Source organism: Castor canadensis, chromosome 9 (assembly GCF_047511655.1).
Source record: "Castor canadensis chromosome 9, mCasCan1.hap1v2, whole genome shotgun sequence".
NCBI lineage: Eukaryota > Metazoa > Chordata > Mammalia > Rodentia > Castoridae > Castor > Castor canadensis.
Genome location: NC_133394.1, coordinates 106377243 through 106389718, shown reverse-complemented (window position 1 = coordinate 106389718; position 12476 = coordinate 106377243). Strand labels below are relative to the sequence as shown.

The 12476-nt window shown below is 34.5% G+C and overlaps 1 protein-coding gene across 44 annotated transcripts in view; it reads left to right on the top strand.

Annotated features, from left to right (window-relative positions):
- The window catches only part of Adgrl3 (adhesion G protein-coupled receptor L3), a 1316738-nt gene that overhangs the window by 606113 nt on the left and 698149 nt on the right, over positions 1-12476 (top strand). For 40 of the 44 annotated variants that reach the window (XM_074042162.1, XM_074042151.1, XM_074042155.1 and 37 more), the window contains one exon: positions 2838-2876. The exons of the other annotated variants lie outside the window; for them this stretch is intronic. In XM_074042162.1, coding sequence (XP_073898263.1) covers positions 2838-2876 — 39 coding nt within the window. The remainder of the gene's footprint in view (positions 1-2837; positions 2877-12476) is intronic. 44 annotated transcript variants of the gene reach the window in all.

Below are 12476 nucleotides of genomic sequence, written 5' to 3'. Positions count from 1 at the left end.
ATCGTTAAAGGTGTAGGAAGATTAGCCCAACTTCCCTGCTTAAGTTTTCTTCCTTCTGTAGAATTAGATGATTCTAAAGAGAACTAATACTGATATTCAATTGGCTTCACTATTTCCTTATAACAATGGCATTGTTTGATTTGTAATCTAAAGAAACTATATGGTAATCTCATTTCATATATTTTGTATTTGCAATTCTATTTTCCATAGCAGCTACTCTGTTTCACATGCTAAATTATGAAAAGATTGATGCAGAAGAATGCAATTTCTTTTATTTCTTTTTTCTTTAAAAATTTATATTAAAACAGTTGACAATAATACTATTGTAATAATTAATAGTAGAAATTCAGAATATATTAACAAGACACTTTTAATAACCCATTACAGATGTTTTTAAAAGTGAGATTGTCTGACCTAATTAATATTATTAAAATTCTTAAAATATTTTACTTTTAATTACTTAGATTTTATATCACTGCCATTAAAAATTAAAATGCTTAAGTATAGTCAGCAAGTTTGAATTGCAAATAAAAATAATCTATATTTCGAATTTCAGGAAAAATATACTTTATGAATTCTTTTTGCATCTGCATTAAGCATTTTACAGAAAATTAATCAGACAAGTTGTAAACACAAAAATATATTTCATATATTCATAAAGAATGTAATTTATTTTTATAGAAATATCACACGGTACATTAATCTCAAAGTGAAAATATAGTAGAATTCTTAACCATCAAATGTTCGTGTGGGAGAGACTTCCACTCACCAAAAGTATACTTTAAGCCCTTGACTGTCATGATAGTCTTTCTAATCTAAAAAAATAAGAATTTGACAGTGAAATTCTAATGTTCCTTTACTGAATTCACTAAAAGGACCTTCCCCTTTATACTGAAAACCAGCTTTTTTAAGTTGTCTTTTAGTATATCTAGTTCTTATGTATTTTAATGGGCTACAAGTTTCACTCATCAAAATGGATTTTTTTTTTTAAATAATGGTTTGTTCAACATAGAAAAACCAGATATCTTATCTAACAGATACAGTTTTTCTTGCAATATCATCTTTGGAAAACAGGTACAATTTTAATCTTTATTTATTAGATATAAATTATTAACTTTTTTTTGTCATGCTGAGCATAAGGGAATTTTTTTGTAATTGTGTCCTGATAGATTGCAACCAAGTCTCCGATAGAATAATCCACAGCTGCCTAGTAATCTGGGCATGCTGTGATTTTAATGTGTTATTTACCCAGATTGACTTCGGGCTACTAATGAGTATTGCTGCCAGCTATAGTTACCATAATGTACTAAACGTAGTGATTTATATTAATGTTTCATATCCATAACATGACTTGTTACAGCAGTACTTTGTATCTTTATTTAAAAATGGTGTTGATGTCTGTGGCTATCAGGTAGAGCTGGCAATTAATGTCACATTCTAACTGGCTATAGCTAATCAGCTTGCCTACTCTGAATATCAAATAACTACATAATGGGCAAATTTCCATTTATGAGGCTTTTTAATGCGCTCTTTTGTTTCCCATTTGACTCTTTTCAATTGTTTATGTAATGTGGTTTGTCATATGTTAATTTGCATGATGGGGTAAGGAGCCCGGAGGTCAAAGGTTGTTCATGTGCTTGCTGCCTTGCTCTCATTTCCTGTGGTTTCCACTTTCCCTGAAGCAGTTATAACCCATCAGATTTGCAAAGTCAACTGCGTACAAATCAATTGCACTCCACATTGAAATTCTGGAGGGTTTAGAGTCCTGCAAAACCATGATTCGAGTCAGTGATCCAAATGACAGCCCTGGCTATTTACTTACACTCATTCCTCACTCCATTCTTTAGAGGAGCAACTATTCCCTGCTCATTGAAGAAAGCATGAATGAGAGTGGGGACAGTATTAGCTACACAAAGAGCATCACAGTAATTTTCTATTTTAACAGTGAAGGCTATTGAAGGAACACAAAACAGTAGGGAAGAGGAGGCAATTCCACAATCTAATTTATAAAATTTTAGGTCACTTATTTAGACAAGATGAATGAACTGTTATTGATTATTCATTTTAGCACCAAGAAAATAAATGTTTTAGACTGAATATGAGCTGCTGTCAACCTCTTGCCCAGAAAAACATCATTCTGTATGCAAACAAACAAAAACAAGCTTCTTACCCTACCAACTTTGTAAAATGTATTTTTTTTCATCAAAACTGTGAAGAGAAATTCTTCAAGAAGTGACAAGTCAGGAGATTAATCACATTCTTTTTGTCCAAAGTTATTTATGTCTTGGTATTTGTTGCTAAGAATCAAATAGTCATAAAGAATGGGCATTTCTATTTTCCTGATTAATATAATTTTTTGTATGTATCAATGAACACATAATACATGCTGAATATTAACCATCTACATTGTGTTCATGAAAACCACAAGTAATCTGCTTTTAAAAAAAAAAATGGGCTCCCAACCTTGGCATGATTTACTTAACTTTTTTATGTTTTCATTTGTGGCCCATGAATTAATGTGAAATGCATCATTTCAAATGAATGAAGTCTATTGACTTTTACTAATTTCTACTAAATATATTCAAAGATTTCTTTCTATCATTAACAGCTTTCTACCATCCAGTGTTCACTTGGGTTGTTCTGAAAGGGTATTGGCTACTATATTCAAGCCACTGACTACATTTTGCAACTGCTTAGCTTTCATTTTTGTTCTAGAAGTTAGTGAAAGAAAAAAAAAGGTGTTTTGTGTAGATGTGTTCTTTTATTTTTCTTGTTTTCTTCTGTCACTAACTTGTTTTTTCTATTCTGTGTTTAATCTGCTGTCTTAATGGATTCAGCTTCAGAAAAGAGAGCGCTCTTGCAGAGCCTATGTCCAGGTACTTTCTGCGTTTTTATAAATGTGTTGTTGAATTGTCTCTGATGGTGATAGTGTGTATGGACATCTTTTAGAGAAATGACAATATACCATATTGAACCAAAGAAATTCAGGGAGGGTGTGAAGGGCGGGAATAGGTAGACATAGGATGAATGTGTGCCAAAAAGAAATTTGGCAGTGCCAAATTGTCTCAAATAGACTAAGGAGAAGGTACAACTTGAAGTGGGAACATTTTGATCATCACTAAAAGGTGAGTTGGGTATAATACATGAATCTCTAATTTTTCCATAGGGGACAGTATGCAAACATTTCATTTATACATTGAATATTAAGTCTTTCAGAAATGACATCCAATCAAAGTCAACAGTCCAGTATACTTGTTATATCATATTGCTGTTCCAAAATGGAACTGTTTATTGGCTCAAGGAATGCTTGTGACTATGTTACTCTGTCATTGTAAAAATATTAATCCCAATGTAAAAGTAATTTTTAATTAAGTTTATCTGCTTTGCTTCCAAGCACTAAACCATCTAAGGTTTATGAGTTTAGTGTGAAAGAAAACAATCCCAAAAGTAAGCTCCCTGTCTCCCTGTATTTTTTGGTTTTGCTTTTTTTTCTTTGTGGGTTTTGTGTTTGTTTCTTTTTTGTTTTTCTTAAAGGCAAAGGGAAAAGAGTAGTGAAAGAGTGTTACTATAACTTTATGTTATATGTACACATATTACAACATTTTTTAAAAAGAGGAATCCAGTCTGCATGTATAAAGACATGCCCTCAACAATCAAGTTAGTGGTTGTAAGATTGACAGTATAAAAATTAAACTTCATCAGTTTATTTATATTCCAATATAACACAGCAGCTTTGATTTAGTTTAACCAAAACTCTTAAGAGATTTGATTAATATAAGTACTAAATATCAATTTGTTCATTTATGATCTGAATATTCCCACCCACAGTCCATCTGGGTAATATAAAACAGAAATTGAATATATAATTTTGAAGTCACTTAGCATAAAATCATATAGCAAAAGGAATTTGATGACCTTGCAGGAAATTTAGTCAGGTTGTGAAAAGCTCAATACAGTAAACATTTGAATGAATGCAGAGATCTGTGTTTGCTACCTGAAGTCTTTTGCTTGTGTTGACTGACAAAGTCATTTTTTTCCAAATGCCCCACTTTTTAATTCTGTACATGAAATCCCTTATATCCTTAAAAATATTGGTGAACAAAACATGTAAGTCTCTGCCATAGGATTTTACTATCTAGTGGACAATATTTATTAATGAATTTTTGTACATTAGCACTTCAGTTGGGTTGAAGTACTGTTGAACAGGTCTAGCTTTCTTCAGTTACACTCTCCTTCTGGGAATACATAGCAATCACTTTGATTGAATTTGGTGTTTTCTCAGTCCCTCAGCAACACCAGAGGTCCCTGTAGTTATTAAATAGACAGCTAAACTTGTTCAGCATGTGTTGATTCTATAAGAGAGGAAAGATGTTTTTTCCTCACCCATCACAAGATTTATGGTTGAGGCTCCCATAGCAAAAGGCAGATTAACAAGAGAAAAGCACAAAAATGTTTTTAATACAATTTGTATGTTATATAGAAACCTTTAGAAATGAAGACCCCAAGAAGCAGGGAAGCCTATGTACATTTTTGTACTCAGGTTTGATGAAGAGTAGACCAGTCAAGGAGGGGTGTTATATAATGGTAATAAACTGAGCTTAGCAAGGCCTGTTTGCTCAGATTCTTCTTGCCATCTCTGGCTCCTTTCTTAGAATATAGGTTGGGCACTTCTGTAATGAAGATTCTGTGACCTGCTTCAGGGGAAGGTCAGACAATTCTTTCTTAGCTTTATGATTTGCTTCAGGGGAGAAAGGCAGGAGGGAGGTGAAAATAACCTTTTTCCCTCTGCTGTTTTTTAAAGGCCATAGTGCCACATTTTGGGAAGTATAGCTTAAACTTTATCAATTTTTACCATTTTTTCTCTCAGGATTTTTTTTTTTAAAACAAACCAAGCAATTAAACACACACATGCAGAGAGAATAGAAAAAAAGAAAGAAAAACAAAAAAAAACAAAAAAACCCCAGTATGTTAGTCTTCTGAATTCACAGCTTTTTGGATGAGAAAAAAAGGACATTCAGAGGGAGACATTTAAAAAATAATTTGAAGATTGAAGAGACTCAATTAGGAGAATTAGCTCTTAATTTGCATTTTACTTTATAAAATAATGAATATTTGTGTACAAGAATCTCTTAGGGCTTACTTGTCTAAGATTTCAGACAAAAATTGCTTTGGGAGGCATGTATATATCTATGCATATAAACTATATCCTTAGTGTGTATAGTAGGTATGGAAATTATTCTTCATCCCTGAAAGCTGGAGATCATTTTGCAGCAATATTAGGACATTTTTTCATTGCAATCTATGCTGTCCTTTGAATGGGGCCTTTGGGATAATTAGTCTTTCAGTATTTAAATCCATGAAATGCATGGTCATTCAGACATGAATCTCTGATGGAAAATTAATAGCTAAGTTTATTCAATGGCTGATTTCCTGGTGTTATAATTGACTGACTGTGAGTAAATGTTTCAGCTATTGACTAAATATCTGATAAGATTGAATACAAACAGATTGTTGGTGAAGCAGAGATGCTCAGCTCAATAACACACAGCACTTCTCATCATTTTCATGTAGGTTATTATTCTATAAAATTCCACAGTGAAATATACTTTAAATATTTGTCTGTTTGAATAATAAAGACCAGTTTTATATTTTCTACTCTTTCTATATTCATAGCACACTATGAAATAGGGAAGAGATACCCTGGAAAGGCTTAGACATTAAATTTGGCATAGGATGATAGTTTAGTCATTGTGACTTTCTTTAAGAAATGACCTTTTTTTTTTTTTATGGCCATTCAGCAAATCTCTTTATTTTATTCCCTTTGTCTCTCTTTTTTTGGGGCCTGGTATTCAATATACTTTAAGATAGTAAGAATGAGGTGCATAGTAACAAAAGAAGGTTCCCTGGTAATATTATCAGAAGGAACATTAGAGATAAATATGAGTTGACTGAGACCTGAAGGAGATGAAATGACTGGCACAAGGTCACATGATTAGCACTGATGACATTACTGCTGCTTGCCTGATATATATCCTGACTTCTTCAACACTGTAATTAAAAATACCAATGACTTGTTATCATGAGTAACTACATTTATTAGGCACTGATTATGTAGCCATCATCGTGCAGAACAATAAACATAGGACATTTTGTTTGTTTGGTTGGTTGGTTTTGAGACACGGTTTGCCTGTGTAGCCCAGGCTGGCCTCCAACTCAACACTGAGTGTTGGGATTATAGGTATGGTCCACCATGTTTAGCAATTAGCCTAAATTCTTATTTAATATTTATAGCAACTCTATGGTATATTTGTTGCAGTTTCTAATTTAAAGAATTCAACCCAAGAAGGGTTAAATGACTGTCCTAACTTCACACAATAATAATTGAAGGGCCCTGAATTTAAAGCTGGCTTACCCTGACTTAAGAAGTCTTAAGAAGTTTATGCTCCTAACCTCTTAGAAACTAAATAGCAGTTTCATTATTTGGTAATAAGAGGTAGGACATACCATTTGGTATACGTGTAATGATTTTTTTATTATTGTATGCAGAGCTGGAGCAGAGTAAAGCAATTGTTACTTTTTTAAACTTTTTTGAAACCAAGTTTCAATTCTTGTGTGATAATTATTTCATAATGTTATATCAAGTTCACATGCAAACACAATTTGCTTTGAGGTCCTTTTAGTTTCAAAGGAGTCTTTGATTAAAACATGATTCTCTTAAGTAGAAGATGTAGTAACTGTATGTCAAAAGGAAGAACTGTTAAACTGTTTTCCAAAGTGGTTGTACCTTATTTTATTACCACCAACAATATAAAGGGTTCCAATATCTTCACATCCTCGCCAGCACTTGCAATTTTCTGTCTTGTGGATTAATGCCATGCTGTTTACTATGAGACTTATTAAGTTTGGGATTCCTGGTAGATATGCAAGATAGATGATAAATACGCTCCTGAATACACAAGCTTGAGCCTTATTTGAGATGTCAGCCTACACATTATCATTTGCTAGTTGTTTAGCTGACAGCCATGATAGTAGATGAATTCATCAAGGGAATGAAGGTAAGGAGAGAAAAGAACCTAGGGCTGTGCCCCTGGACACTGCACTATTAAGAGGTCAGGGAGAGGAAGAAAAGCAGCAATAGAGACTAAAGATCAACCTTGAGGGGAAAGGAGGACTAGGACCAAGAGAGTCTGGTGTCCTGGACTCACCTGAAGTTCTTATCTCAAGAAGGGGGAAATGATAAGAAGTGCTACTGGATCTATTCAGCAATGCTGATACTGCTTTCCAAGGATAAAATTACCATCAACATTTCATTAATATAAAGAAATTCCAAAGCCCAGGTATCTATATTATCATACATAAAATCTAAACATTTTCACCCATTCCTTTCATTTTTTTGTGTGTCACTGATTCAGACTTTCTGTGAAGCAAAGTTGCCACTTGCACCTTTGACAAAGTGCAAATTGAATTATGCCAGCTTCACTTGTGTGCCTTTGGAGCATAAGACAAGAAAGATTCTGAGCCCCATTTATACTGCTAGGAAGAAATTAATGAGTATTTTCAAGTTCCTTGTTTGGTCACTTAATTGGCTGTGTGACAAAGAGCTCTGTGGTGCATGTCAAACAACTTTCGTAGTCCTCTAATGATTTGTGCTTTGCTTGACTTGTGCTACTATTCTTGTGGCCTGTCAGGCTGGATATCCTTGTTAAAGTGGCTAGAATAAATTGGCTAGCAGTGTGCATACAACGTAGTATATTAACTAGAGCAACAGGGAGTACTTTTAGCAGCTCTTTCAAGAGATTTCCATGTTTGCCCATAAGCATCAAAGCCAACCCAAACTTTCATTTAATATAATTAAAAGGACATCTGAAAGTAGTTTGAATCACAGCAGGTTCTTGTGGTTTGGTAACCCTTTGTTAAAGCCCCATGAACTTAATATATTTCACAGCTTGATAAATCTGCACTTGATTTGTGTCAGTAAGAGAGAAAATATAAATCTGTACCCTGTATGTTTCTGTTGCCCCAAATCTATTGTTAAAAGGCATTGAGATCAAAGGAAGTGACTTCCCTCTACAAAACCAGAGTAGTTTTCTTTAGATAAAGAAGAGTTTTAAGAATTCCCTTCAATAAATCTCAGTCATTAAATGCTGCTACAAAGCAATCATTGAGTCAAAAGGCAGTAAAATCGTATATAAGGAAATGGACGCAGAGTAAGTCACACAGGTATTATTTAAAAGCTTGAAGAGGTCAATTCATGGATCTGAAAAACCTCCAAAGCTTAATGACAGGTGTTGATGAAGGAGATCCTGCTTTGACGTGAAAAGAACATCATTTTGGGAATCTCTGAAAATTTCTCTAGCAACGAATCAGGTCAGGCAGAGATGGCTGCTTAACAAAGTCATGCCTGACTTTTCCATTTTGCACATTTCCTATAAATAGGCAAATGTTCCAATGCTATTTGTATAGATATGATTTCTGCATGCTTCAGAAAATAATTCTAATAGGGATGGAGGAAAAAAAATGCACCATTCTGTTTCTAAACAAAATGTTTTCATCTCAAACAAGAACATCTTTTCCCTTCCTTTTATCCACTTATGCTCACTTAATTTCCACATCAAAGTCCAAGTCATTACTTAATTGTCAAACTGTTTATTTAAAGTCTGATCTATGCATCATTGCTTTCATGGATATATGTCGTCTACCTTTGGAAAAAATTTAAGTACGTAAAAAATTTAAGTACTTAGAAATTATTTCTATCCAAATGTATGAGAATACACATCAGTTTGCTTTCCTATTTGTTTCATGGTCTTATGATTACAGAACTAACAAGAAGGAAAAAGATACTAAAAACAGCATTACAGATTTAAGATCTTACTTTCTGTAATTATCATTAGTTTTTCTGTTACAAGCCAGAAAAGAAATGGAAGTTTTAAAATGTAATTTGAGATAAAGTAGTTGCCTGATGACTTAGAACCAAACAAAAGATTCTTTAGGACTGCTCCCAAGTGTTACAGTTTTTACATTTTCTCTTACCTAATGTGTACATTTTGTACAGACAGTAGTGACAGAAACTTGACTATAGCAACTTAAACCATTCCTTATCTTACACATCAAAACACTGCAGATGAGGCAGTCCAGGATTAGGCTGAAAACTGCACAAATCTAGTGAAGTCAAGGCTTCCACCCTCCAGATGAGAAATGCCTACTTAGGTTCCAGTCTTGATGTGCTAATATCACACAGGAAATAAAAAAAACCAAAAAACGGATAGTAGCCAAAGGAGTTGCCCCTCTTTGTACTTTCCAGAAGTCTCACCTAACTACTTCTGATTGTTTTTCAAGAGCTGCTTTCTGCAAATAGGTAAATATTGTATTAGCAGATACAGATTTGCACCTGGGTAGCCACCACTGACTGACTCTGTGTCTAGTACGAGAGCAGTATTGGGCAGTTAGCATTCACAGGTGCATCTAAAGTATTTTTCTTTCTCTTACTTAATGATAAATGGTGAAAGTGTCATCCAGTTCTGACGTAACAGCCTACCATAGATTTATGACAACAGCAATGCTAAACACAGATTAAAATGTTCTTTTGATTGTTTATTAGCCAGAGATTCAAATTATTTTGTAACAGATTTTTTCAATTATTTCAAACTGTTCTCAAAGTGCATTTTTATTCCTTTCAAGTAATTTTCAACTAGCTGATAGAGGCACAGAAGACAGAATAATAAATAAAACTTCCTCTTTCCAGAATCTCTGCACTGTCCATCCTAGGATATCCCACCAAACTTGTTTGCTCGAATGGTGTTCCTGTGTAGTAACAAGTTCAACTCTGCCTCTTGCCTCTCACCAGTTATTCAGCTGTCCTTCCAAGTCATTGCTGTTACCAGCTTTTTAAACATCCTGCCAGAAAATACTGTTTTAATTCACATCCATCTTTTATCTTTCTTTATAAATCATGCCATACAGTTATAAAATAATGTTGATCTCCTTGTGTAGAATAATATGAGGAGTAGCTTGTGGCAGACCCATAAACTAGTGTAGCCTTCCTCCATGAAAAAGAAAAAGTGTGGAGAAATGATCACAGTGGTTTTGTTGTTCATAGCAACAAAATGACTTAACTCTAATGAAACTGATTGAATAACTACCACAACAAATAACAGAATATTCTTGGGCCATAGAAAGAGTGAGGTAGATTTTTGTATTGACCTAGAAAGATAGGCATGATAATTTTCAAGTAAAAATTAAAAAGCAAGCAAAAAGCAACAGGTAACAACACATATTTGTCTGTAAATATATACAAATATTTACAAGTGTGGATAAATCCACAACAGTCAAAAGTAATTCTTTTTGGGTAGGCTATGGGGTAGTTCTATAAGTGAATTTTCAGATTTCATATATTTCTGTATTTTTTAAGAGCTTACAAAGTTTTTTTTTTTTTTTTTTAACTAATAGTATTTTTTTTTTGCAACAGTTTTAGAATTAACACCAAATTGACCAAGGAGTGCAGAGTTCCCAAATACCCATCCCCCACAGCTTCCCCTGTCATTAGCATCCTATATTAGTATGGTATAATACTGATAGATTAGCATTACCTAAAGTGCATAGGTCTTTCAGATTTCCTTTTAACCTAGTCTGTTTCTGTTTCAAAATCCAGCCCCAATATCAGGTCACATTTAGAGGTAGGACAGTTTCTCAGTCTTTTCTACCAGTAATCTTTTTTTACCAGTAATTGCTGAGTTCTTCTCATTCAGACATTGCTCCCAGATGCAGGGATTCAGGGGTAAAGACAGTTCTTCTGGAGTTCCCATCCTAGTTTAGCAGCTGGAGTTTGGGAAAGAAATAGAAAGTGTATCGGTCAACCAAAGTAACACAAATAAATAATGGCAGACATACTGTGAAAAGCCATGTCATTAAAAGTGACTGGTCACAGGACTGGGTGTGCTAACATACCTGTGACTCAGGAATAGGATCATGTTTTGAGAAGAGGCTAGGGGATAAGTTAGCTAGGCCCTGTCTCAAAAAAACAAGCTGACCATGATGATTCCCTTCTGTAATAGAGGTAGAGGCTCACAATCTGAGGCTGGCCTGGTCAAGAAAAGCACAAGACCCTTTCTGAAAAATAAACTAAAATGGAAAGGGTTGGGGACATAGTACAAGTGGTACTATACTTGCTAGAGGCCCTGAGTTCAGTACCATCAAAAAAGACACACCTTCCAGTACTCAGCAAAAAGAGCAATGCTGGAGCTATCACAATAGCTGACTTCAAACTATATTACAAAGCAATAGCAATAAAAACAGCATGGTACTGGCACAAAAACAGACATGAAGACCAGTGGAACAGAATAGAGGACCCAGATATGAATCCACACAACTATACCCACTTCATTTTTTGACAAAGGTGCCAAAAATGTACGATGGAGAAAAGACAGCTTCTTCAACAAATGTTGCTGGGAAAAGTGGTTATCTGTCTGCAAGAAATTGAAACTAGATCCATGTCTATCACCCTGTACTAGTATCAGCTCAAAATGGATTAAAGACAGTAATGTCAGACCCAAAACTCTGAAGTTGATATAGGAAACAGCAGGAAACACTCTGGAATTAATAGGTATCGGCAAGGACTTCTTCAATAGAATGCCAGCAGCCCAGCAACTAAGATAAAGAATGGAAAAATGGGACTTCATAAAGTTAAAAAGCTTCTGCACAACAAAAGAAATGGTCTCTAAACTGAAGAGAACACCCAGAGAGTGGGAGAAAATAGTTGCCAGCTCTACATCAGACAAAAGACTGATAACCAGACTATACAGGGAACTTAAGAAACTAAACTCTCCTAAAAATCAATGAACCAATAAAGAAATGGGCAACTGAACTAAACAAACTTTTTCAAAAGAAGAAATTCAAATGGTCAAAAAACACATGAAAAAATGCTCACCATCTCTGGCCATAAAGGAAATGCAAATCAAAACCACACTAAGATTCCACCTTACCCCTATTAGAATAGCCATCATCAAAAATACCACCAACAACATGTGTTGTCGAGGATGTGGGGAAAAAGGAACCCTAATCCACTGCTGGTGGGAATGCAAGCTGGTACAGACACTCTGGAAAAAAATTTGGAGACTTCTTAAAAATCTAAACATAGACCTGCCATATGATCCAGCAATCCCACTCCTGGGGATATTCCCAAAGGAATGCAACACAGGTTACTCCAGAGGCACTTGCACACCCATGTTTTTTGTAGTGCTATTCACAATAGGCAAGTTATGGAAACAACCAAGATGCCCCACTACTGATGAATGGATCAAGAAAATATGGTACTTGTACACAATGGAATTTTACTCAGCCATGAAGAAAAGTAAAATCTTTTCATTTTCAGGTAAATGGATAGAACTGGAAAACATCATCCTGAGCAAGGTCAGCCAGGCTCAGAAGACCAAAAATCGTATGTTTTCCCTCAAATGTGGACTTTAAATCTAGGGCAAATG